At 39.3% G+C, this 22,836-nt stretch overlaps 1 protein-coding gene across 2 annotated transcripts; it reads right to left on the bottom strand.

The window, feature by feature from the left end:
- Positions 1–3,059: 3,059 nt before the first annotated feature.
- On the bottom strand, positions 3,060–20,566 carry cunh5orf15 (chromosome unknown C5orf15 homolog). Of its 2 annotated transcripts, none has more exons than XM_020917912.2 (5): positions 20,412–20,566; positions 15,434–16,089; positions 14,864–15,073; positions 12,400–12,666; positions 3,060–9,608 (listed from the first exon to the last, which is right to left on the bottom strand). In XM_020917912.2, the coding sequence occupies exons 1-5, from the start codon at positions 20,545–20,547 to the stop codon at positions 9,474–9,476; spliced, it is 1,404 nt and encodes a 467-aa protein (XP_020773571.2). In that variant the 5' UTR covers positions 20,548–20,566; the 3' UTR covers positions 3,060–9,473. The 2 variants fall into 2 exon arrangements, with proteins under 2 accessions (XP_020773571.2, XP_055004321.1); XM_055148346.1 differs by having other exon boundaries at positions 20,430–20,566.
- Between the last annotated feature and the right edge of the window lie 2,270 nt (positions 20,567–22,836).

Below are 22,836 nucleotides of genomic sequence, written 5' to 3'. Positions count from 1 at the left end.
CCCAAACTGTAAACTGAACAGATTCAAACATTCTTTTGTGCCACTAGATGTTAATCTGCTAAACTCAGATAGTGCAGTTAAAAAATTATTATAAAAGGCTTAGGGAATGTGCAATCAAAACTGTACATAGGTTCAGGGAATGTGGAATAATTAATAGAATAGAAGAATGCGAGGGTTTGCCTGTTAAGAATAGTTTAAAGGTCCTGTTGGTGCATCACTCGTGGTCATACTTTGTCTCATATTTACTTGGTTCTATGGTGTTTGTTTATGTGCTGCTTGTGTTGTGTTGTCCTGTTTTTTTGTTGTTGTTGTTTTTTTTTTTTTGATAAAGCATGTTACCCCCTGTCCCAAGACAAATTTCTCCCATGGGAGACAATAAAGAATTATCTTATCTTATTTACACGTCACAGTGGGTGTAGTCATCTTGGTTTCTGACTCGGAATCCTTGCTCAGTTTCCTTTTTCCGGCAACAAGGTTTCAGTCTCGCCGTCCCAGGAAAAAGGGCGTGTCACGTGCGTCACTAGCCAACTCACTCAGAAAACTGATTCGGAAGGATAATCGAACTCAGGATCAGTCTGAACGGTGAGGTCGCATTCATCCCACCTGCACGTCACAAATGTACACAAACGTTCTTCCCGTCCCTCCGCTCTTGGCTCCGACTCCGCACTTTCTCCGGACGTTGCTGCCACTGCACAAAACCCCACAGCCAAAACCTTTGTCCTTCTCCTTCTTGATCTCCTCCTTAAAACACATAATCTGTACATGTTGTATGCATGCATGAAAAAAGTGTGTGTACATGTGTTGTTTGAATGACATATCTTTATCTGTTTGCACATGAATAAAAACATATGAAACAGAAATGGTAGTACTTTCTTTTCTATTCCCATGTGTCCTTATATCTGTAGGTTGCATAGTGTCCGTGTGTGTATACTAGTCCTCTTATGTCCTCTTATAGTTCTGATCCAGCTCAAGATCTTTCTAAAGACATTCAGGAAAGCTTCATTTGTGTCCTGTAAATGTGAGGTTGTGCTGCCCTCTTGTGGTGGTACAGGGATGTTTCTTTTTTTTTTTTTTTTTTGAGGTCATATCAGCAGGTTCCTGTCGCACTGCACCAGACAAGTACAGTTTTGATGGAGAAAAAGGACTCATTCAAAAACATACATAAAAGTGATATAAATATTCTCTATGCGAGATTTACATTTCATCAGCTTGACCCTAATGTGATCAAACATGCAGCTTTTTTTACTGATCACAATTATTATTCTTTTATTCTTAAAGGTCATCAGAACACCTCATTAAAAACATACCAAAATGCTGTGTTCCACCTTGTGATGTCATGAAGTGGTAGTTTTCAAGTAAACAGCTAAGTTTGACCTTTAGTTCAGGGGAGATCAGCAACTCCAGAGCTGAAATTACCCAAATGATTTTAATGAAAGTGTGTGGAGTTTAAAAACACAGTGAAGCACTTCCTGTATTATCACCTGACATGACATCACAAGGTGGAACAGAGTGTTTGAGAGAAGAACTGAGCCTAAATGTGCGGGGTTTGTGTGTTAAACATGTGTGAATGAAACAAAACACAACTCCAGGTCTGTTTGTGACGAGGAAACAACATTAAAGACACAAGAAATTGTTTAAAATAGGCCCTTTAATCACAAAAACATTAGACAGGAGGCTCTTTTTATTTACGTTGTAATTTGGTGGTTTGATTTGAGAAGATTATCCAATCAGAAAGTAGAATGCGTGTCATGTGACTCTCATTTGGGTTGCCAGTTTCAAAGCTGAAATCCAGCTGTTTTAAACCTTCAAGTGAACACCTCATTTTACCTTTAGTTCAGTAGAAACGGCAGAGGTGGGACCAAGTTGTTGTTTTGCAAATCTCAAGTCTCTGACGTCAAGTCCAAGTCAAGTCCCAAGTCAAAAACAGGTAAGTCCAAGTCAAGTCCAAGTCATTTCAAGTCTTTAAACCAAAAAAGTACCAAATATAGCTTAGATTTTTGCAATTATATGAATTTTAAACTAAATTGAACTTTAAAAGTTATGGTATATTTATATATGAGTATTTATATAGAAATGCACATTTTTTTCTTTTTAAATGTCTTGTCAAGAATTAAGATTTAAAAGAGCTAAAAAAAAATGTAAAAAGTTATTGGGGCGGCAGTAGCTCAGTTGGTAGAGCATTTGCCCACTGATCTGAAGGTTAGTGGTTCGACTCCAGCTGTTCCTTGTTATAAAGTGCCTTGAAAGTGGAAAAGCGCTACAGAAAAATGTGACCAATTTTGTCCTGAAGGATCATGTTCTATGTAGTTCTGTGTTTTACTGTATATTGCTGTATTGTACCGTGTATTACTGTACTGTACATTACTGCACTGTACTGTATTGTACTGTACTGTATACTACTGTACTGTACTGTACTGTATTGTACTGTAGATTACTGTAGTACATTTGAGGATACCACATCACAGTACTTCAGTTACATCCAACATTTATCCAGCATTTATCAAAAAACATATTTTTAATAGAAGCATCAAGTCTTCTCAAGTCACAGCTTCAAGTCTGAGTCAAGTCCCAAGTCACTTCAAGTCCAAGTTGAGTCACTATTTTTAGGACTTGAGACTTGACTTGATAAAATAGAGAAACTTAAGGACTTGGGACTCAAGTCATGACTTGACTCCAAGTCACGACTTGCAAGTCCCACCTCTGGAAATCGGCAATTCCAGGACTGAAATCATCCAAATGATTCTTAAAAATGTGAAGGTGAGTCTGAAAACACAGTGTAGTGTAATATGAGCCCTTTTAAAATATCAATTACAAATCTAACCACAATCACAGTTTTTATTAATTTTTTTCTCCCCGAATTGTTGAGCCCCACTTTATATTTATATATATTATCTAAATCTTTATATTCATATATATTATCTAAATCATATCTGGTCTGAATGGTCCCTAAACCCCAACACTCCACCTTTACCCACAGTTACCGCAGTAGTTTTGTTATCACAATTATCTCTTTGTTATAAAACTAAACTATGAATAAAAAAAAGACTCCACACGCTCCGTACAGATTTGTGCTTTATTCAGACAGTTTCGATAGAGTACAGTTTCTACCTTTGATTGCAGAAAGCGTTTCTTCTTTACATGGGGTGTGAGCGATCGAAGCGTCGCTGTGCATTATAATCTCTCTCTTTCAATTCACATACCGTACAGTTAATAACACGACCAAAGAAAATGTCAACGCCAGACTGACAGCAAAACCACAGCCTGAGAAAAGCGGGAGAACGTCCGCGATGAGGCTCCTGTCTGCTCGTCACAACATTCAGCAGCAGCCACAAACGAGGAGGAGAACATATAGAAGTACATATATAGAGCTGTCAAGATACTAAAGAACAGACTCAATACTCAATACCAATTCCAAAATGATAATAAAACACACTCTTTAGACAATAGAATGTGATTTTCAGTATTTTTTTGTCTTATATCTGTGCCCAAGTAGGTTCTGTAGTGCTCCATGAGTTCAAGATCATTCTAAAGACTTTCAGGAAAGGTTCATATCTGTCCTGTGAATGGAACTTTGAGTATCGATACCTGCTCAAATGTGTATCTGGTTTACTAGTTTTACTTTTGATTAGTAGGGATGTAACAATAACAGAAATTTCATATCGTATCGTCAAAATTGTTGTATCGTCTTATTCTGTAAAGCACTTTGAATGACTTTGGGGTTGAACTGTGCTATACAAATAAACTTGTCTTGCTTTGCCGTGGTGCAGCAGTAGCTCAAAAAAACAGAGGGAACTACATAGACCATGATCCTTTGCTGTTGTCAGTGCAGATTTACATGAAGAAATAGCTGTTATTAAGCACTTTTAAATCTGAATTCTTCATGTGTGAAAAATCCCCGTTGTCCAGGCAGAATCCATGGCAAAGGAGAAATTCAAATCAAATTCAGAACTGAAGAAGCAGCTTGGACGAGCCGCGAAACGTACTTGACCAAATAAACTTCTGTCCAGTTGACAAATTTAATTTCTCCTTTGCCTTAATTCTTCATAACATAAGTGTACCAAAGGCTTTTCAACACTTTTCCAAGGCTTTAAAAAAGAAAAAGTGGCGTTTTCACACTTTTCCACAACATATCGCACCATGACACCGTGAAATGCATGTCGTGAAAATATCGTACCGAGGGATTTCGATATTGTTACATCTCTTGATTATTATCTGATTTTCAATAGGCGAGTTTCATTGTTGACAAAAGCGCGCGTTGCATGCTGGGAATTATTTTGGTCGGCGGCAAGAAACACTAATTCAACATGACGGACGGAGCGAGAAAGCACGTAAAGGGTATTGATCCCGGTTATTTATCCACTCTAACGGCAGAGGACCCAAGATGATTTGACCAGAAATTGGTCATAAGCATCGACGGACGACAAATCACCCTTTTCAACCCCGACAAAAGGTGGACCAAACCAAATTTCTGGTCGGAATCGCCAACTACCTGGACAAATATTCACTTGGGCGATATCCACAATGACTTGGTGGAAACTCCTGGGCCATTCACAGCAGAAAAGATGAAAACCTCCAAGAGTCTCGATGTGTTGTTGAACTTGTTGGAGTCCACGGTTTGTTAGGATCTTCTACGTTTGCTCTGCGGATGTTTGAAAGCCGTTTAATTCACCGTTAGCTGTTCTTTTCACTCAGAATACGAAAAAGACATTTTCCTTCTTCCGTGCTTCTATTTGTGCATCCGATAATGCAGCAGGAATTTACCATTATCGGGGATAAATACACGAGGTTACGCACTGTGTTTGACGCTATCGTGTTTTCTTGCCTCCGACCAAAATATTTCTCAGCAGCAACGCGGGCTTTTAATAACAATGACGTCAGCTGAAACTCGCCTATATTTCTGTCAACCCTAGTTCATACTCATTCATTCCATCGTGCAGCGTTCTCTTGTTTTTCCCAGGCTGTTTGTCTCTTACATAATAGTGCACATTCTCAGTGAGGATTGTTAAAATAAATTACAGCTGATCGACAAGAGACTTCACCGAAGCCATAAAAGGAACCGGGCGGTCGGCTCCACGCACACGTCTGCGAGAGCCACGGGAGCAGGCGAAGACAGATCTGCTCCGTTCAGATGACTTCACTAAACTGCACAAACAAAAGGAGGGCACGACCGCTATCAAGAGGATTAAAAGGCGCACTGTGGAACTTTCTAGATCGTCTCCATGGAGATGTTACTGCATTGTATTTAGATTACAGAAAAAAGTGAGTGATTTAGCTGAAGATTGTGTTTTGTTTTTGTTTTTTTGGTATTTCTGTGTCAAAAGGCAGATTTCACTCACAAGTTGCGTCTGTTTTTATATAAATACATTGTTTCCTAGTACTTTTTTTGTACTATTTTTTTGCATGAACTCCCCCTGCAGGTGAAGCCTTGTGAGTGCACTTTGGGTCAGATACACAGAGAGAGTGGTCGCTTCTCATTTCTCTTTCCTCGCATCCTTCTCCTCGATTCCTCTCCTCAATTCTCCATTTTTCAGCTGTCAATTAATGTGTCATATTACCGGATTTTTCGGACTATAAGTTGCACTTTTTTTCATGGTTTGGGTGTTTCCTGTGACTTATATATTAAAATGTTCACACTGAAGCGGCGAGAGGCTCTAGTCTTTTGTGTCAGTATCTGCTACTCATATTACTCCTGTACCACTGTCACTTCACTCTACTGCACATGTCTCCTGCAGAAAGAGCCTCTGTTCCTGTCTGTACCATGTCAGTCGATTGCACAATTACTTCTGTACCACTGAACAATTTAACATTTAAACAAACTTATAAAGTCGACTGAGAAGACTGAACACAAATGCCCCCAAAAACAAAATCAGATTTTGCAGATTATAAGACTGCAAGTCGTGAAATCTGCAGCTGAAATTGATAATCAAGCAGCAGAAAAAAGTTTGGAGTAAGAGAGAAATTTGACACCGGGAGGATGCACCATGAAACTTTCCTGAAGTCACTGGATGGATGGACAAAGCCTGGACTTCAGTGACACTGAAACCATCCTGTCGGGATTCAGAAAGACCCGAATAACTGGAACTGATGCTGATCCGGAGGTCGAGGCCGAGTTGTTCAGAAGTGACACCGAGGATGAAGAATTGAATGGATTTAGTGATTTGGAGTGAGATGGAGAGTTTGGTAAACTTGTTCTGTTGTTTATGTTATAGTTTATCTGAAGAACTGTTCACAAGTGACGTTAACAGTCTGTTGTTCTCTCTTCTTTTGTTTTTACTACAACTTGGTCTCTGATTTTATAAAATACACTTCCACCCCAAAAGTGCGACTTATAGTTTGGTGCGACTTATAGTCCAAAAAATACGGTATGTGGTGTCCCGAAGAAAACCACGGAATGAAGACGAAAATTTGAGGGAGGCTTCAAGGGCAAGCATCAGAGAAAAGAATAAAATTTTATCAGTCTCAGTGAGGAGTTTGTATCCTCTCTCCTCCCTGTGTCTCCTCTGTGGGCGAGACTTCCTCACCCATCTCCTGCAGAATCGAGGAGAAGAAATGAGGAGAAAGAGTTTTTTTTTTGTCAACGGGTCAATCAGCAGCACGTCTTTAGTCGACCAATCTCCAGCCCTATTGCGTTGTCTGGAATGTCGCATAGTATGGCATTAAATGTATTTCTGTTGGGGTTGCTGCGGACCTTTTAACTATGAGTGCGCTCCCCACTCCGCAGATCTGTCCCGTAACCCAGGCCTGGTGACGTCATTCCTTCTCGTCTCCGTGGAAATTTAATACAAAATTGATTTCCTAACTTTCAATTCTTTAAATCAACAATGTGAAACGATGCCAAGTTTTTGGTTTATACGAAAATAAATTGAAAAAGTGCCACGCTGCGGAACATCCAGGCAACGTAACAGTATCACCATGGAGACAAGCTGTTACCAAGTGCGCCTTCAAGTCTCCTTTTACGTATTGAACTTTAAGATAGTTGAAAAATACCAGATACAGCCAACTTCAGTACAGAAAAGTCCCTCTCAAAAGGACGTCACATTCAATCATACGACTTATTTTTGGCTCATTTACTTTTCATTTCTGTCTTCAGCAAAAAGTAACATTACTTCAGAGTATCGATAATTTAACAAAATATAAAAAAGTGTAAGGCTGGAAAAATCTCCCATTGATTAAGACAAATAAGACCCCAAATAAACTACAATAATATTATAAAAGGTCCTGTATTACGCACAAGCTTCAAGCCATGTTAGAACGTTGCTACCTCCTCAAAAACGGGCCCCGAGTTGTGTTTTATTTTCATTTGCACGTTTGATTAAGCTTTTATTATTAGTCTGTTTACATCTCCAAAGCTCAAAATGCTCTATTCCACCTTGTGATGTCATGATGTGGTGGTTTTCAAGTTTAAAAACACGCTTCCTGTATTACGCGAAATGAACTAAAACACAACTCCGAGTGTATTTTTAATAAACAAAGATTGTAACATAGATCAGAAAACAGCGTAATATGGCCCATTTAAACTATACGAAATTATTAAATTAAGAAAATACATTTACGATTAAACTATTCTATAAAAAAAAAAAAAGCACTTTAACAGAAAATAATTTTGTGAGTGAGTGGTTCTCAAACTGAGGGATGCGTCCGGGTGGTTGACCGCTAGGAATGGGACGAGACGATTTCCACAAGACGAGACGAGACACGAGATTGGGAGAACGAGACAAAACGAGATTTTGACATAATTTCTAAGGTGTAAATAGTTGGATTTAGTTCCCAAACTTCGCTTCGGACTTTGTTTTTACTTCATTTCATATTTTTGTCGTCATTCTACTCTGCTTTTTGGAACTACAGCTTCTCAAAAGACCTTAATTCTTTTTTTGTCCAAACCAAAATGAGGAAAAAAAGTCTCACGATATCATTTTTCTCATGTGCGCAGTCTTGTGGCATTTTTGTCTGGTGAGATCTTGTCCCATTCCTTACTGTCTACATCTACTTTTTCGACATTTGAATAGATATTTTAAGTTGAACATCTCCAAATATAGTTCGCTGAAAGGTTAAGGTAAACTTTTACCGTCCCCCATAGAGAAATGTGTGAGGATTTGACCTGTAGTGTACGTTTTGAGTTGGCAGGGGGCAGTAACACTCAAAAGGCAGTTAAGGCTTACCTTGATGAAGACAATTTGAGTCTGAGGAAGGTGATTTACTTAATGGAATTGATTTACTGTATTTTCCGCACTATAGGGCGCACTTAAAAGCCTTTAATTTAATAAAAAATGACTGCGCCTTATATATGAATTTATTGGGGTGTCTTAGTACGGCTTTAGTAAACTACAAAGCCGCTCCACTTGCAGCATTACGGCTCCCGTAGTCAGGAGCATCAGGAGTAATGCAGACTGTGATTCCTTTTAATATCAAAATGCACCTGTCAAGAGACACGCTCACAACGCCCACTTTAAACTCAAGAATGTTATAAAGTTAAAATGTGAGCTGTGTGAGAGCAGTGGATGAGAGAAGAAGAATACACATTCACGAAGACAGAGAGACAGCGGCGAGTGACTTACTGATCTGTCAACAGCCAAGTTTGACCTTTAGTTCAGATCTTTCAAAGGATCGTGGACGTCTGGGCTAAGGATCAGTATCAACTGTGGTCCGAGCTTTCACCAAGACCAGAATCATCACTGAACTGCCAGGGAACAGTAACCACACTGACTCGGATAATGACGAGAGGGATGTGGACGAGCTGGACGCCGGAATCACCCAACTCTTTGGACTATTATAACTTATTGTGAATACGCAACAATTTAGCATCTCAGACAGTATTTTTATTTTTTTTATGCATTACAATTGAACAAAGTTGAGAGTTATTGTGAACGTGTTAAATAAAATTTGACTGACTTATCTAACTGTTGTGTTTCGTTTAATACGCCTCATAGCCCGGTGCGGTTTCTATGTGAAAAAAGTTCTAAAATAGACCATAATCCAGAGTGCCCTATAGTGCGGAAAATACGGTACTAGGAATGCATTGATCGTTTTCTCAAATTTGATACGCGACACATGGTTTTGACATCAGAATGATCTTTATATGCATTATCGGCGATATCAGCAGATTTCCCCAGATATCGGTATTGGTCCAATATTGAAAATGTTGCAGATATATAGATTTTAAATGCTTAATATCAGTATCAGCTCTCGGCCACAATGGCAAAACAAATACTGGATATCAGTCCTGGCTCAAAAATTCATCTATAAACTAAACATTTGATCAATTAGCGCTTTTCTCGAGCGGTTTTCAAAGCTATTGCGTGTGCTGGCGATGTGTGACTGGTAACGTGAGGGTGGTATGGCACGGATTTCAGATTGGGATTCAACGTAGCGCAATTTCTTTCAGTTTGAGAACCACGAGTCTACAGCGAAACATTGCACGAGTCTGAAAGGGAAGGTCGGGTTAAGAGATGTAGCGGAGAGAGGGTGCGGCGGGGTTAAAAGATATAATCCCGCGTGATCTTGAGGGAGGGCATGGCCTCGTTGACGTTGGTGTCCAGGCGATGGTACTCCACCGAGTTCCTGGAGCACAGACCGTCCTTCCAGCGCCGGCTCTGGGCCAGAAGAAAGATCTGAGGGGGGAGGAGAAGAGAGACCGTTAACAACATTGCACTTCAGTTTTTTTTTGTTTTTTTTTCTTTTAGAAGTGCGGCAATATAACTTTTTGGTTGGGGGTCAATCTGCTCGTTTCTATGGCAGGGTATCTCCAGGTTTGACTACCCCAAATTTAAGATTTTTATAACCTTTTGAAGACCACTTAAATGAAAAATAAAACCAACACCGTACCCATTATGCAGGCAAAAAACATCAGATCCAATTCTAATAATGACCAACTACAGCACTACAGTACTACAGTACTACAGTACTACAGTACTACTATATCTAGAACAGGGATAGGCAAACTAAGGCCCGGGGGCCATATGCGGCCCTTTAATCCTTTTAATCTGGCCCTTCAAACCTGTATAATAAGAGTAGTAGTAATAGTAGTTGTCGTTGTAGTAGTAGTAGTAATAGTAGTTGTAATAGTTGTAGTAGTAGTAGTAATTGTAGTAGTAGTAGTAGTTGTAGTAGTTGTAGTAGTTGTAGTAGTAGTTGTAGTAGTAGTAGTAGTTGTAGTAGTTGTAGTAGTAGTAGTAGTAGTAGTAGTTGTAGTTGTAGTAGTAGTAGTAGTAGTTGTAGTAGTTGTAGTAGTAGTAGTAGTAGTAGTAGTAGTAGTAGTAGTAGTAGTAGTAGTAGTAGTTGTAGTAGTAGTAGTAGTAGTAGTTGTAGTAGTAGTAGTAGTTGTAGTAGTAGTAGTAGTAGTTGTAGTAGTTGTAGTAGTAGTAGTAGTAGTAGTAGTAGTAGTAGTTGTAGTAGTAGTAGTAGTAGTAGTATAGTAGTAGTAGTAGTAGTTGTAGTAGTAGTAGTAGTAGTAGTAGTAGTAGTAGTAGTTGTAGTTGTAGTTGTAGTGTAGTTGTAGTAGTAGTTGTAGTAGTTGTAGTAGTAGTAGTTGTAGTAGTTGTAGTTGTTTTTAGTGTTTTTAAATGTAATTTCAATAAATAGTAAATACAGATACATACAAATACCTGCTCTAAATACATTTTAGAGCAGGTATTTGTACTTCCTGCTCCACCACATTTTTGAACAGGATTGAAAAGTAAAAGTATTTGATGATAGTCTGAGACCTGCGGAAAAGGCTGAGGGTTCATAATCTGAGCAAACAAAAACAAAATTCAGCACAAATCTGTATCAAAATCACTACATCTGAAGATTTATTAGACCTCGAAATTTGTGCAATATACTTTTCAATATTTTTTTTTAAAGAGGCGCTTTAATACATTTGCTTAAGTGTATACTTTTACTTGATTTTTTATTTTTTTTTTCTGTTTGTTTTGCTCCAGTACCTGTACTTTTAAGTAACAAAACTGAGTACTTCTTCCACTGCCGCTAACCCTGTACTTTAAATCTGTACAAACATTCGTGTATCACTTTGTCAGTTGATATTTTCAGTGTTTTTGTCAGTGAATTGTTAATTGGGGTTCAAATTGTGAACTTGTATCGTGTGAAGTCCTGTTAATAAAACAAGCGCATACAGGAAATCTACCCACCCCCTGCAGCATACTAGGGTTGTCAAAAGTAGGGATGGGCATTCGATTAAATTTTCTTAATCGATCGTCGAGAGAATTAACGATTGATTATCGATTAATCATTAATGTTTTTAGATTAAAATTATCATCATTATTATTACTATCTGCACTAGGGATGGGCATGATTAGTCAATTAATCGATAACTGATCATTAAGAATTTCATCGATTACGTTCATTTTAAATCGACAAACTGAATGTAGGTTGCTGTGTGTAGTGTGACCAAACAGGGGTGTGTACATGTGTCTCTGCATCAGAAGGAGCGAGACACAAACAGTCGGTCAGTCTGTAACGTACTGAAGTGCAAATGCGAACGATGTGCAACGATGATTTGTACAAGCAAATTCCACACTTTCCGTTGCGTTCGGGACAAGTGTGAGTCCATGTGCACAGTGTATAAAGCAGCACATATGTTTCTGTGTCCAGTGGGAAAAAGTTTTGTCAGGTGAGAGTCGCTCAATGTCGATGACGAGTCCCCACCTCCCTCCCCCCGTACGGTGTCCTGGTTTTGACAAACGCAAATATGTACACACTAACCTGTATTCCACTGAGTCATGTCTTTTAATCCGACAGAAGTTGAACCACATCAGCGACACAAGAGCTGGAGTTTTATCTTTGCTTAGTTTATGCAAATTAACGATGCGGTTTTAAGTTTTGTTTCTGTGAGAGTTGCACAAAACTGAATTAAACACATTCTAATGTCAAACGGGCTGATGTGGCTCTAGAGTGGTTACGGTTTATATGTCGTAAAGTTGAATTTATTTATGCAGATTAGTAGTGCAGATAGTAATAATAATGATGATCATTTTAATATAAAAACGTTAATGATTAATTGATAATCGATCGTTAATTCTTCCGACAATCGATTAAGAAAATTTCATCGAATGCCCATCCCTAATCTGCACTACTAATCTGCATAAATAAATTCAACTTTACGACATATAAACCGGAACCACCCTAGAGCCACATCAGCCCGTTTGACATTATAATGTGTTTAATGCAGATTTTTTTTTTTTCCCGACGATCGAAATTTAACTGAACGCCCAACCCTAATCGAGATGTATCGTATCGTGGCCTATGTATCGACACTTATTGTATCGACAACTTCTTAATGATATCCAGCCCTAATGCCCAGTGTCGGTAACTACGTCAGAAGTCGTCATCTGCATGTTTCCAAACGTCTTCCAAACGTGTGAATAGTCTATTGTTTAGTATCGTGAAACACCACAGCGCACTGACCTTCCTCTTGTTGTGGTAGGTGATGTAGACGATGGCGACGAGGATGATGAGGACGACGAGGTGAAAGAAGAAGTGAGAGTTCTGCTCGCTCGTGTCGACTACCTCCAGCCGCGTCACGAACTGATTGGGCACCGCGTTTGGCCTCGTCTCCTCCTCCTTCACACCCGTGTTCCCCCCGGGCCTCAGCAGGGAGTCGTAGTCATTGTATGCGTCGTCGTCTTCGTCTTCATCTTCATCCTCAGCATAAAAGTTGCCCTGCTCCATGTCCTGTTGAAATGTTGAGAGGAAATTAAGTAAAGACAATGTCAACTTTAAAGGCACTGTACCAGATTTTCATAGTCTTAAAAAATGAAAGAACAGAACTACCGGTAGTTCATTTTCAGTGGTTTAATTTTACCTCAAGAGCCGTTTTAATAATATATCTGTACTGGGGCAAGACACTATTGGCTCAGATACAAGGGGGAAATGGGTACAGGGAGTTTAATCTTAATTTAATAGTAACAGGGACTGAAATTTGCTGTTGCATAAAATGTGTAATTCTGTGAAATTATTCTCAATTAAATATTTACTAATGAAAGGCAATGCAATAATGTGTTTTGGTGCTGAATTCATCCTCATGTTTTTGGTAATGTAATGTAATTAAAGTGGAACTAAAAACTAAGTCAACCTTTTTCTGCTACTAAACTGTGCAAATGATATTTTAATAGCATTATCTGCTGTATACATCAGTCACTTGTTGTGCAAACTAGGTACATTTGAGTGTGAGCTGCTTCCAGTGGCCACTGCAATTTCAAGTACTATGTGCCATCACTCAGGATTTCCTTAAGTTTGTTAGATTACAGACAGGTGTTTCTGATACAAACACCTGTCTACAGGGGCGGAGTTTGAAGTATGGATACCTGTTAGACCAATCACACTGCTCCTTACACCTCCAGACCCCACCCCTCTTTCCCTGTCACACTCCTCTAAGTCCTCCTTTTTTACTGTAATAACTTCATGTAATTAATTCATAATAATTCATTCATTAATATTGGCCTGCATATGAGGAGTCGGCAAACCTGGACACAAATTGAAATAATGATTGTTTGGGCGTGTTAATGCAGGCTCTTGTTTGAGCTGGTACTGCTGTCACTTATCAAAGCCACACTGATTGACAGTCCATCACACAGTGTGCACACTCTTCCGCAGGAATTCCAGCCTGTACGGACTGAAGAACAGCTGCCCTGGTGCAGAATAACTGAAGTGCGGCTGCCAATCAGCGCCATCAGTCCCTCCGACCACCACCACCACTCACACACACCACTTTCATATTAGGGAATGTGGGTGAAGTGTCTTGCCTAAGGACACAATGACTGATTTTTTTTTTGGTGACTGGTGCCCACTTCGCCACTAAAATCACAAAATCACTGTGACATGTGTCCCAGTGTTTCCTCTGCATTTGTGCATGGTGGCCCGCTTGAATCCTGCCACAGCTACTTTGTCAAAGCCTGATATCCTCACATGTCAGAAGCTCAGCGGGGTCTGGTCAGGACTTGGATGGGAGACCACCGGGAAAATCAAGAGCCACAGTGGGGCGCCAGTCACAAAAACTGATGCTGTGTCCTTAGGCAAGACACTTCACCCACATTGTATTAAAGTGGTGTGAGTTCGAGTAGTAGCCTATCACCACTGAGTATGGAATGAATAAATAATGCACCAAACTGTAAAGTGACTCTGAGCGTCTGGACACTACATAAATGCTGAATAAGTCTAATGCATAATTATTATTATTATTATTATTTTATAACTTGTTATAGATAAGGAGTCAGAGCCATACTAATAATATTCATGGAAAGCCTCTGCGGTCAGAGAAAACACTGGCCCTGTTTCAAGAAGCAAGTTTAGGCCAAATTCAGACTTTGTTAACGGTGAAAAGAGCTCAACTCAGAGATTTCTATTTCAGAGAGACTTAATCCAAACCCCGAGTCAGTCACCATGACTCAGGGTTTTGGGTCATGGTGACCTAACATGGTTCAATATGTGAATCTAACCTGGTCCAGAACAGGTTTTCAAATCATTTCAGATCATTTTAACTTAAAAAACAAACAAATAAACAAAAAAACAGTCTGTTTTTATCTCAGGCGGCTGCAACAAAATGCTGTATGCCTTTTGGGTAATATTATTTGAATTTTCAAACTAAAATAATGAATTGAGTACACTATACCCCTCCACATTTAAAGTATATTAAACCTGACTGATCCAAAGTCACATGACTTCCTGTCCTGATGGAAGCCTCCTCTGGTTTACTGTTGCCATGGTGAATCCTCTTTTCTAGGATCCATTGATAAAGTACTGCGTCTTCTGCTACACTCAGGATTTACCATCTCTCTCTGCGCCAAATCCGAGTTAACTTTTAAACCCAGAGTTTATTGAACTTCCTTTATGAAACAGGGCCACCGTCTCCATTTCAGCATCCATTCCTGACCTGTTTGCTGGTGACTCTGGACAGCAGGTCTTTCCCATCTGTGGTCATTTCGGGCAGAGTGGTCAGGTCAGTCTCTTCTGTGACCTCTGTGGGTTTGGTCTTGTCCTCTGTCTCGCCCTCGCCCTCCTCGCCCTCCTCTTCGCCCTCTTCGCCCTCTTCGCCCTCTTCGCCCCCTTCGCCCCCTGTTTCCGAAGAACCAATCACCGTCATCTGTGCAAACCAAAGTCGTCATAACAAATGATTACAGATATACAGCAATTTAAAGAGGGGGTGTAATGCAAAATGGACTCAGCTGGAGCTTTTATAATGTTGTTCCCTCATTAAAAACATGACTATAGTTCTGAAGTATGTCATCCAAGCATGCTTGAGGAATCTAATGATCTAGTATCCAAAAGGTCAAATCCACTAATGTTAAACCTGATCATTTCTACTCACTGTATTATAACAAGATCTGATTTGATTTGAACAGTCTTCCATTTTGCTGCCTCCATCTGGATTAAGTATTATTGCCCTGTAAAAATGCTGTGAAGTGATCTGAAACCCAGAAATTGTTACCAACTGTACCCGTACCTCCGAATTGTCCATAGGCTTATCTTCAGGTAAATTGGTTGTCTTTTGTGGAGATGTTGGCGCTTTGGTCATGGTTATGTCACTTAGACCTGCTGTAGCGGTAGTCTTTCCAGTATCCACATTAACCGGACTTTGTGTTGTTGCTGTTTTCTCAGTACTAGCATTCTTTTTACCACTGTCATCCTTATCATCATCTCCAGTACCAGCTTTAGTACCATTATCTTCATGGCTATTATCATTGTTCTGTATTGGATCTTCTCCTTCTGCAGTCGAGTGTGAAGATGATGCAGCTTGCGAAGCATTAGGATTCACGGCGCTAGACTTCTTTCCGGTCGTCGTCGTTGTTGTTGTTGTTGGCGGATCAGGTTTTGGGGCAGTTTCGGAACTGTCCTTTGTCTTCCCTGCTGTGGTTGCTTCAATGTTTTTGGAAACTGGTGGATTTCCAGAATTATTGGAGTTTCCTGAGTTGGGCGCTGAAGCAGGATCTTGTGGACTGGAGTTATTTTCTTCTGTCAGGTCTGGACTTTGGGGGTCGTTTGAGTTTGCGACGGGGTCATGCTGAGTTTGGTTGAGTTCTGAAGGCACTGAGTTGTTCATGCTGTCGTTTCCTGTGTTCAGAGCTGAAGCTGCATCACCATCATCACCTGGTTGTGACTCTGTAAAGACAAAAAAATAACAGAATTAATGCAATCTGGAGTGAAAATGTAATTTAGCTGTGGTGTAATTGCAAATAAGGATGTCATCGAAAATCAGATACTAATCAATACCAGAACTAGTATCAAAACGAGATACTCATTTGAGCAGGTATCAATATTAAAAATGTCACATTCACAGGACAGAAAGTGAGTCACAGACCAGCAGTAAACAGTGAGGGAGGGGATCTGGGGGGTGATGTTGATGCTGAGTCCAGACACAGACTCTAGAAAATAACTCATCTAGGAAATAATTTAGAAAATATATAACTCACAATCATGTAGGAATTACAATGTTTTGTATCATTATTATATCAGAGTAATATTATAAAAATAAAAATTAAGAACAGAAGAACATTTTCATGGGCGTGTGTGGAGCCTGTGGCTAGAAGCAGTAGAGAATGAGGGGCGCTGTAGTCCGTTTTGTGGTTGTTGTAGTTTTTTTTAACACTTCTCCTATCTGCCTAGGACTCTTATGTCTGACCCTGTGACGTAGGGAAAGGAGTTAGGGGCTAGGAGGAAAGAGCTATGATTTGAAGTATTTGGAACGAGCCTTTGATTTGAGATACAGAACTTTTCTAGTCATTCTGATCTGAGGACTGAGAGGTAAGACTCGACTCCCACCTTCCTCTGGCTGGCTGCATAGCCTGGTTAATGTGGGTCGAGGAATGAAGTTGACTCACCCTTTGGAGGGAGCCTTTAGTGTATGGAGATTGTTCTGTTGTGCGTAAAAGTAAAGCTGTAACAGAACTCTTCTTCACAAGAAAAAAAATTGTCCAATAAAATCTGCGCAGCCGTGTTTGCAGTTTGACAGCGAGCGAGAGACAAGGTAAAGAGGAGAGAGAGACAAAGGCGATGAAGGAGCACATAGCCAGAACTCACTGAAACTCAGCTCCTCCTCAGAGTTCAAACCAGGGTCTGTCTATGTCTCTTACAAAAGACATGTGCATGTGCAAGATCATTTTAATGAAATAATGGCCATACGCTTTTATATGGTTTGTGCTTTTTTGATGAGTGCTTCATGTGTAGATTACGGCTGGTAAAAGTCTCAAGTGACACGCGACTCTAAAAGTCACTTTTGAAACTGCATCACACACACAGGTGTTCTAACACAGGTGTGTGTGCACGTGCTAAAACTTTTCACTGAATTCTTTCTTGAAGACAAAGCCAAAACAATCTGGATAGTGAGCCTGGTGCCAGCCAGGTTTGTGCCCAGGTTCTTGTTACTATGACAACTCAGCGCCAACTCCGGGTAGTCTGGTTAGACAGTTGGATAGGGGTGTGCATAAATATTGAAATACTGTATCATTTAATGTGACAATACAGTATCGATATCGTGGGCTGCTGTATTGATATACTGCCAAAAGTATTTATAATATTTTACTAAATGATTTTGTTACAGTGCTACAATTTTGCTGCTTGTTCAGAAAAAGGAAACTTGTTTATGTGACACATTTGACATTTTCACTGTTTTGATGATTAAAATGGACATGGTTTAACAAAGACTTTTAGTATCACAGCCATGATTTAGCCATTATTTTTGATCGAATTGATTTGAAATATATTGAATCAAATCAACAGTGCACTGTATTGCGATATGCAATATGTATCGTATCGTGGCCTATGTACCGGGGCATGTATCGTATCAGCAACTCCTTAATGATACGAGCCCTACTGGTGAAACAGAACGGAGGATGTGAGCCTAAAATTACTCGCGACTACGAAAAATGCTTTTCTGACAAATATCTCAGGCAAACAAAGATCAAATTAATTCAAATTCAGGATTGAAGAAGTGAAGGAGTGAAGAACCATAAAAACACAAAACTGCTATTTCAAGTTTCAAAACAATGCAGTATTACAACATGCCATCGTCTCCGCTCACTTTGGATGTGCTGTTTACATGTGATGTTTACATGTGCTGTTTACATGTCTGTTTACGTCACGTCAAGTACCAGACTCCTCGTGTTCAAAGTCCACCAAAACAAGACCCAACCTGTTAAATCACTTTACACGGTCAGTATATAGAGCGGTCATTCTTCAAACTTCAAACAACTACAGACGTTTAAATGGAAGACAGAAGCTAACAGTGAACAGGCAGGGGGTTAATTAACTGTCAATTTATGATGCAGACATCTGGAACAACTCAGCACAACAAAGATTTTTGAAAAGCAATTTAAAACTTAAGCGCTTGCATTGATGTTGACAAATAAAATGCAAGTGGTAAATTGGTATATAGCAGGGGTCTCCAGCCTGTAGCTCAGCAGCCACCAGTAGCACTCTACCTCCTCCCAAGTAGCTCGCCAAAGAATTTCTAAATTAGTAAATAGTTTTGTACTGAATAGAATGTTAAAATTGTAAATGTATAATTTTCATGCCTAATTTTCGTTTCTGCACAAATAAATGGATAATGGTGTATGTTTTATAGGCCTCTAACTGTTTCAATCTAAGGCCGTGGATCTTATATTTACTTATTTAATTTGTTGTGAAATTTGTTGTGCTAAAATGAGTAGCTCACTAGAGGAAAAAAGGTTGGAGACCCTCGGTATATAGTGTTGTCACAATACTAAAATCCCAAACACAAGAAGAAATGGACTCAATATTGATTCCAATTCCACAGTGATAATAAAAAACACTGTGGAACATTAAATCATAGAACTTTCCCCATACAGTCTTATATGTGTGTAATCCTCAGTGGTCCAGGTATGTTCCATAGTGTCCATGAGCGTATAATACTAGTCTATGTGCTCTTGTACATGCTCTGATACAGCTCAAGATCATTCTAAAGTGATTCAGGAAAGCTTCATTTGTGTGGAACTTTGTCAGTATCGATACCTGCCCAAATCTAGTTTTGATACTAGTTTTAGTATGAATTATTATTATTAGCATCTGATTTTTGATGCGTTTGACAGTCCTATTTTTTAGCTACGTAAATGAATGTGACAAGTCCTGCTAATTAGTGTATTAAGAACACATTTACATAGATTTACAATTTTAGAGCGGTAACTGCATTTCAATATATATTTTTTTTTATTCTTAATGTTAATATCACTTCAGAAACAATAAGTCTACACTCATAACTACATACATTAACTTAAGCATTGACTTGTAAGATCTGTGCTTTACTTGAGTCGTATTCTAGTTGAGTACTTACTTTGACTGTACTACATTTGACAAATCTAATTTTTTTATTCACTTCATTTCTAAAAAGGTGGTTTTGTGGAGGAGTTTTCCATGTCTTTTGTCCCATTTACAGCATCATAGTGCGCATTACACAGATTAGATATGTGCAGATGTGCTGTAGATTCACAACACAAACTGGTATTTGTTCCAGAATTAGCTCCAGATTAGTCACTGAGTGATTTGGTTATACCTCAAACAGAAACCTCTCTGAGGTAAATATGCAGGGCATGTGTGAATGAAACAAAACACAACTTCAGGTCTCTGATGAGGAAACTCCATTATAACAGATCAGAAAATAGTGTAATGTGGTCATTTAAGTTATCACTCACAAGCTTTATTTAAAATAATTTGTTTAAGAAAAAAAAAAAAAAAACTTTCTAGGAGCAAATGTAAGTACTTTAACTTAAGTAATAATTTGGCAGTGCTACTTTTACTTTATTTGAGTAATATCTGGCCAAGTTTATCTTTACTTTGAGTACTTTGAGCACTTCTGCCTGCGCTTGAATGAATACAAGAAAACTGTTTTATCAATCAATAATACAGAATCTTATCAAAGAGTCAGCCAGTCAACCAAAAACTATATTTAACAACAACTTTTGGTCTATTTGCTTTAAACACAAGCATATATTTACTTTAAGTAAATGAGCTGTTTACGTAACTTTGCGACACTTAATTTCGATTTACGTGTAACAGCCAAAACATAGGACGTGGAAGCTGCCCCAAGAGGAAGTTAATTAGAGATTAACATATTTATTTAGACTAATCTAATGACGTTAATGAATAGATTTGTGCAAATAAAGACATTCTTGTCAACCAAATCGATGCCATCAGAATAAAATGGTTTCATTTAGTTAGGCTCAACTTTAGAGGCGATCGCATTACTGTTACATTCACTTTTTTCAACTTCTCACAGCATTTGGAATCAGACATTAAGCATGAAATAAACAATCTGGATTCTACATGGCGTAATTCCGCGTGTACAGACAAATCTTAAACTTTGGGACTTGTTTGTTTTGGCTGACTCGTAGCGTTAGCATGAGCGGCTAGCACTGTGATGCTAAGTCCAGAAGCGCGGGCTAAAACAGAAAATACCCAAAGATCCATACCGTGTTTAGGAGTGGTGCCGTTCGAGTTGCCCACGGGAGCCGAGAGACATGTCTGGACTAAAAGATGGCAACAAATAATGGCAGAAAATAAGAACATGTTGACGCTGTTTCGTCTATTCGTGCCGCTCGCCGCCATGTTGGATGCGTGAATGAGGAGAGTGAGAGACGTGCGTGGGCGCGCGTGGGCGCGCGTGGGCGTGCGTCACAGGGTGTTTTCCTATTTTATTTTATTTTATTTATTTTATTTTTTTGTGGGCGGGAAGTTACGATGGAGTATAAGGGTCAGATAAAAAAAAAAATGCTGGCGCTACGAGAATAAAGTCGTAACATTTCGACATTAAAGTCGTAATATTATGAGAATAAAGTCGAAGCCAGAAAAAGTCGTAATTTTACGAGAATAAAGTCGAAGTTATAAAATAAAGTCGTAATATTATGAGAAAAAAGTTACAATATTACGAGAATGAAGTCGTAATAAAATCAAAGTCAAAGTGAAAAATGCGGCAGAAGAAGAACCTTGTTTTTCAATATAAAAACCAAAAATAAGAAAACGAACAACAATTTTCTTCATTATTTGCACCTCCGGACTGAACCAGGACTAAATCAGGACTAAACCAGAACTAAAGGAGGTCTGAGACCAGACCGGGACAGAGACCAGGACTTAGACAAGGACTGAGTTAGGTCTCAGCCGGGATCAGACAAGAACTGAAAACGGTTTAGTCCTGGTTCAGTCCGTATGCGGCACAATAGTCCCGCATCGCATTTTAAAGTCACGGAAACGCTATTTCCCATTTCCATGACTTAAACCAGGACTAAACTAGGACTAAACCGTTTTCAGTCCTGGTCTGGTCCGGGACCAGTCTGGTCAGGTCGGAAAGTATGAATGATACACGGATTGTTCTCCTTTACAAAATGCTCCAAATTCTCCATTCTCCACTCATTCATACTTTCCAAGCAGCCTATATTTTTGTAATATTATGCCTTTATTTTGACTACGACTTTATTCTCATAAAATTACTACTTTATTCTTGTAAGTTTACGACTTTATTCTCGTAAAATTACGACTTTTCTACTTTATTGACTTTAATGTCGAAATGTTACGACTTTATTCTCGTAGCGCCAGCATTTTATTTTTTTTAATCTGACCCTTATACTCCATCGTAGGAAGTAAAATGAGGCAACCAGACCAGGGACCATGGACCTAACTATTAATAGAAATAAATCATTACTTTCAATCGATCCAGTGTTTATCCTGCAAAAAGGCCACTTCAATAACCAACATCTACAGAGAATGAATTCATAGTTAGATAAAACTTCTCCTCATCCCTAAATTCAGTGGCTGATACCTCTTCCATTTCAGTTAGTTTCTCTTATTAGGTTTGTCATATGTTAAGTTATGTTTACATTCGAGCAGTTTGTGATTACATTGCGCTCTATGAGAAAAATCTTGTCTCGGCCCATGGGATTTTTTCTGCTGTTGTATCAATAAGTGACCACTACATCAACTGGAGGCAGCTACAAGCTAGCAATACTGTATCCAGTTATTTTACTAGATCCATGCTCAGCCTCACACAGGCTCCTCCTCACATCACAAGTCTGCACTAATAAATGTCCTTTTAATCCAGACTCAAACCGATTGTCCGTAAAAAGAATATAATCTCAGTGTTGCGCACCGCTGCGGGTGTAAACAAGAACATGTGAGTGACGTGTGTTCAGGGACACCGATAATATCGGCCAGCCGATATATCGGTCAGGCTCTAATATCGACATCATTTAGGTACAACATAGCGACAGCAAAAGGAGGCATAGCGACAGTAGAAAGGACATAGGAGCACCAGGCGGGAACATGGGGACAGCAGGCGGGAACATGGGAGAAAAGGAGAAGCAAGAGAGATAGAGAGAAAGTAGAGGGAGAAGGAAGGATTACAACATCACAAAGGACAAAACCTTAGAGAAGAAAGATCTGCAAGCTGTTACAAGAGAAGAAGGAGGAACAGCAGGCACAGGCGTAGTCCATGTAGCAGGCAGGGACGTGGCAGGAACAGCGAGAGGAGCTAGAGCGGAGCCGAAGCTAACGAATATAAAGCGTTTTTTTAAGACAACTGAAGGATTTTGAGCGAGAAAAAGTTTATGATCTAAAAATAGGTAAAAATCGCCAACAAATTTGATATTTTTGAAAGCTGTAAGTGACCTGTCAGACGAACACGAGCAGTTTGTGATTACATTGCGCTCTAACAGAAAAATCTTGTCTCGGCCCATGGGACTTTTTCTGCTAAAGTTCCAGTGAGTGTCACTATGTCAACTGGAGGCAGCTACAAGCAGCAATACTGTATCCAGTTATTTTAATAGATCCATGGCAGGGACATACTGTCATCAGGCGAGGACATATCGACTAGAGCCCGATATGTCGCACCGCGGTAATTAATTA

This window comes from Boleophthalmus pectinirostris, unplaced genomic scaffold (genome assembly GCF_026225935.1).
Source record: "Boleophthalmus pectinirostris isolate CB_2022bp ecotype Guang Dong unplaced genomic scaffold, ASM2622593v1 HiC_scaffold_12, whole genome shotgun sequence".
In the NCBI taxonomy this organism is placed as follows: Eukaryota; Metazoa; Chordata; class Actinopteri; order Gobiiformes; family Gobiidae; genus Boleophthalmus; species Boleophthalmus pectinirostris.
The sequence above is the reverse complement of the archived record's forward strand: the minus strand, read 5'-3'. Positions and strand labels throughout refer to the sequence as shown.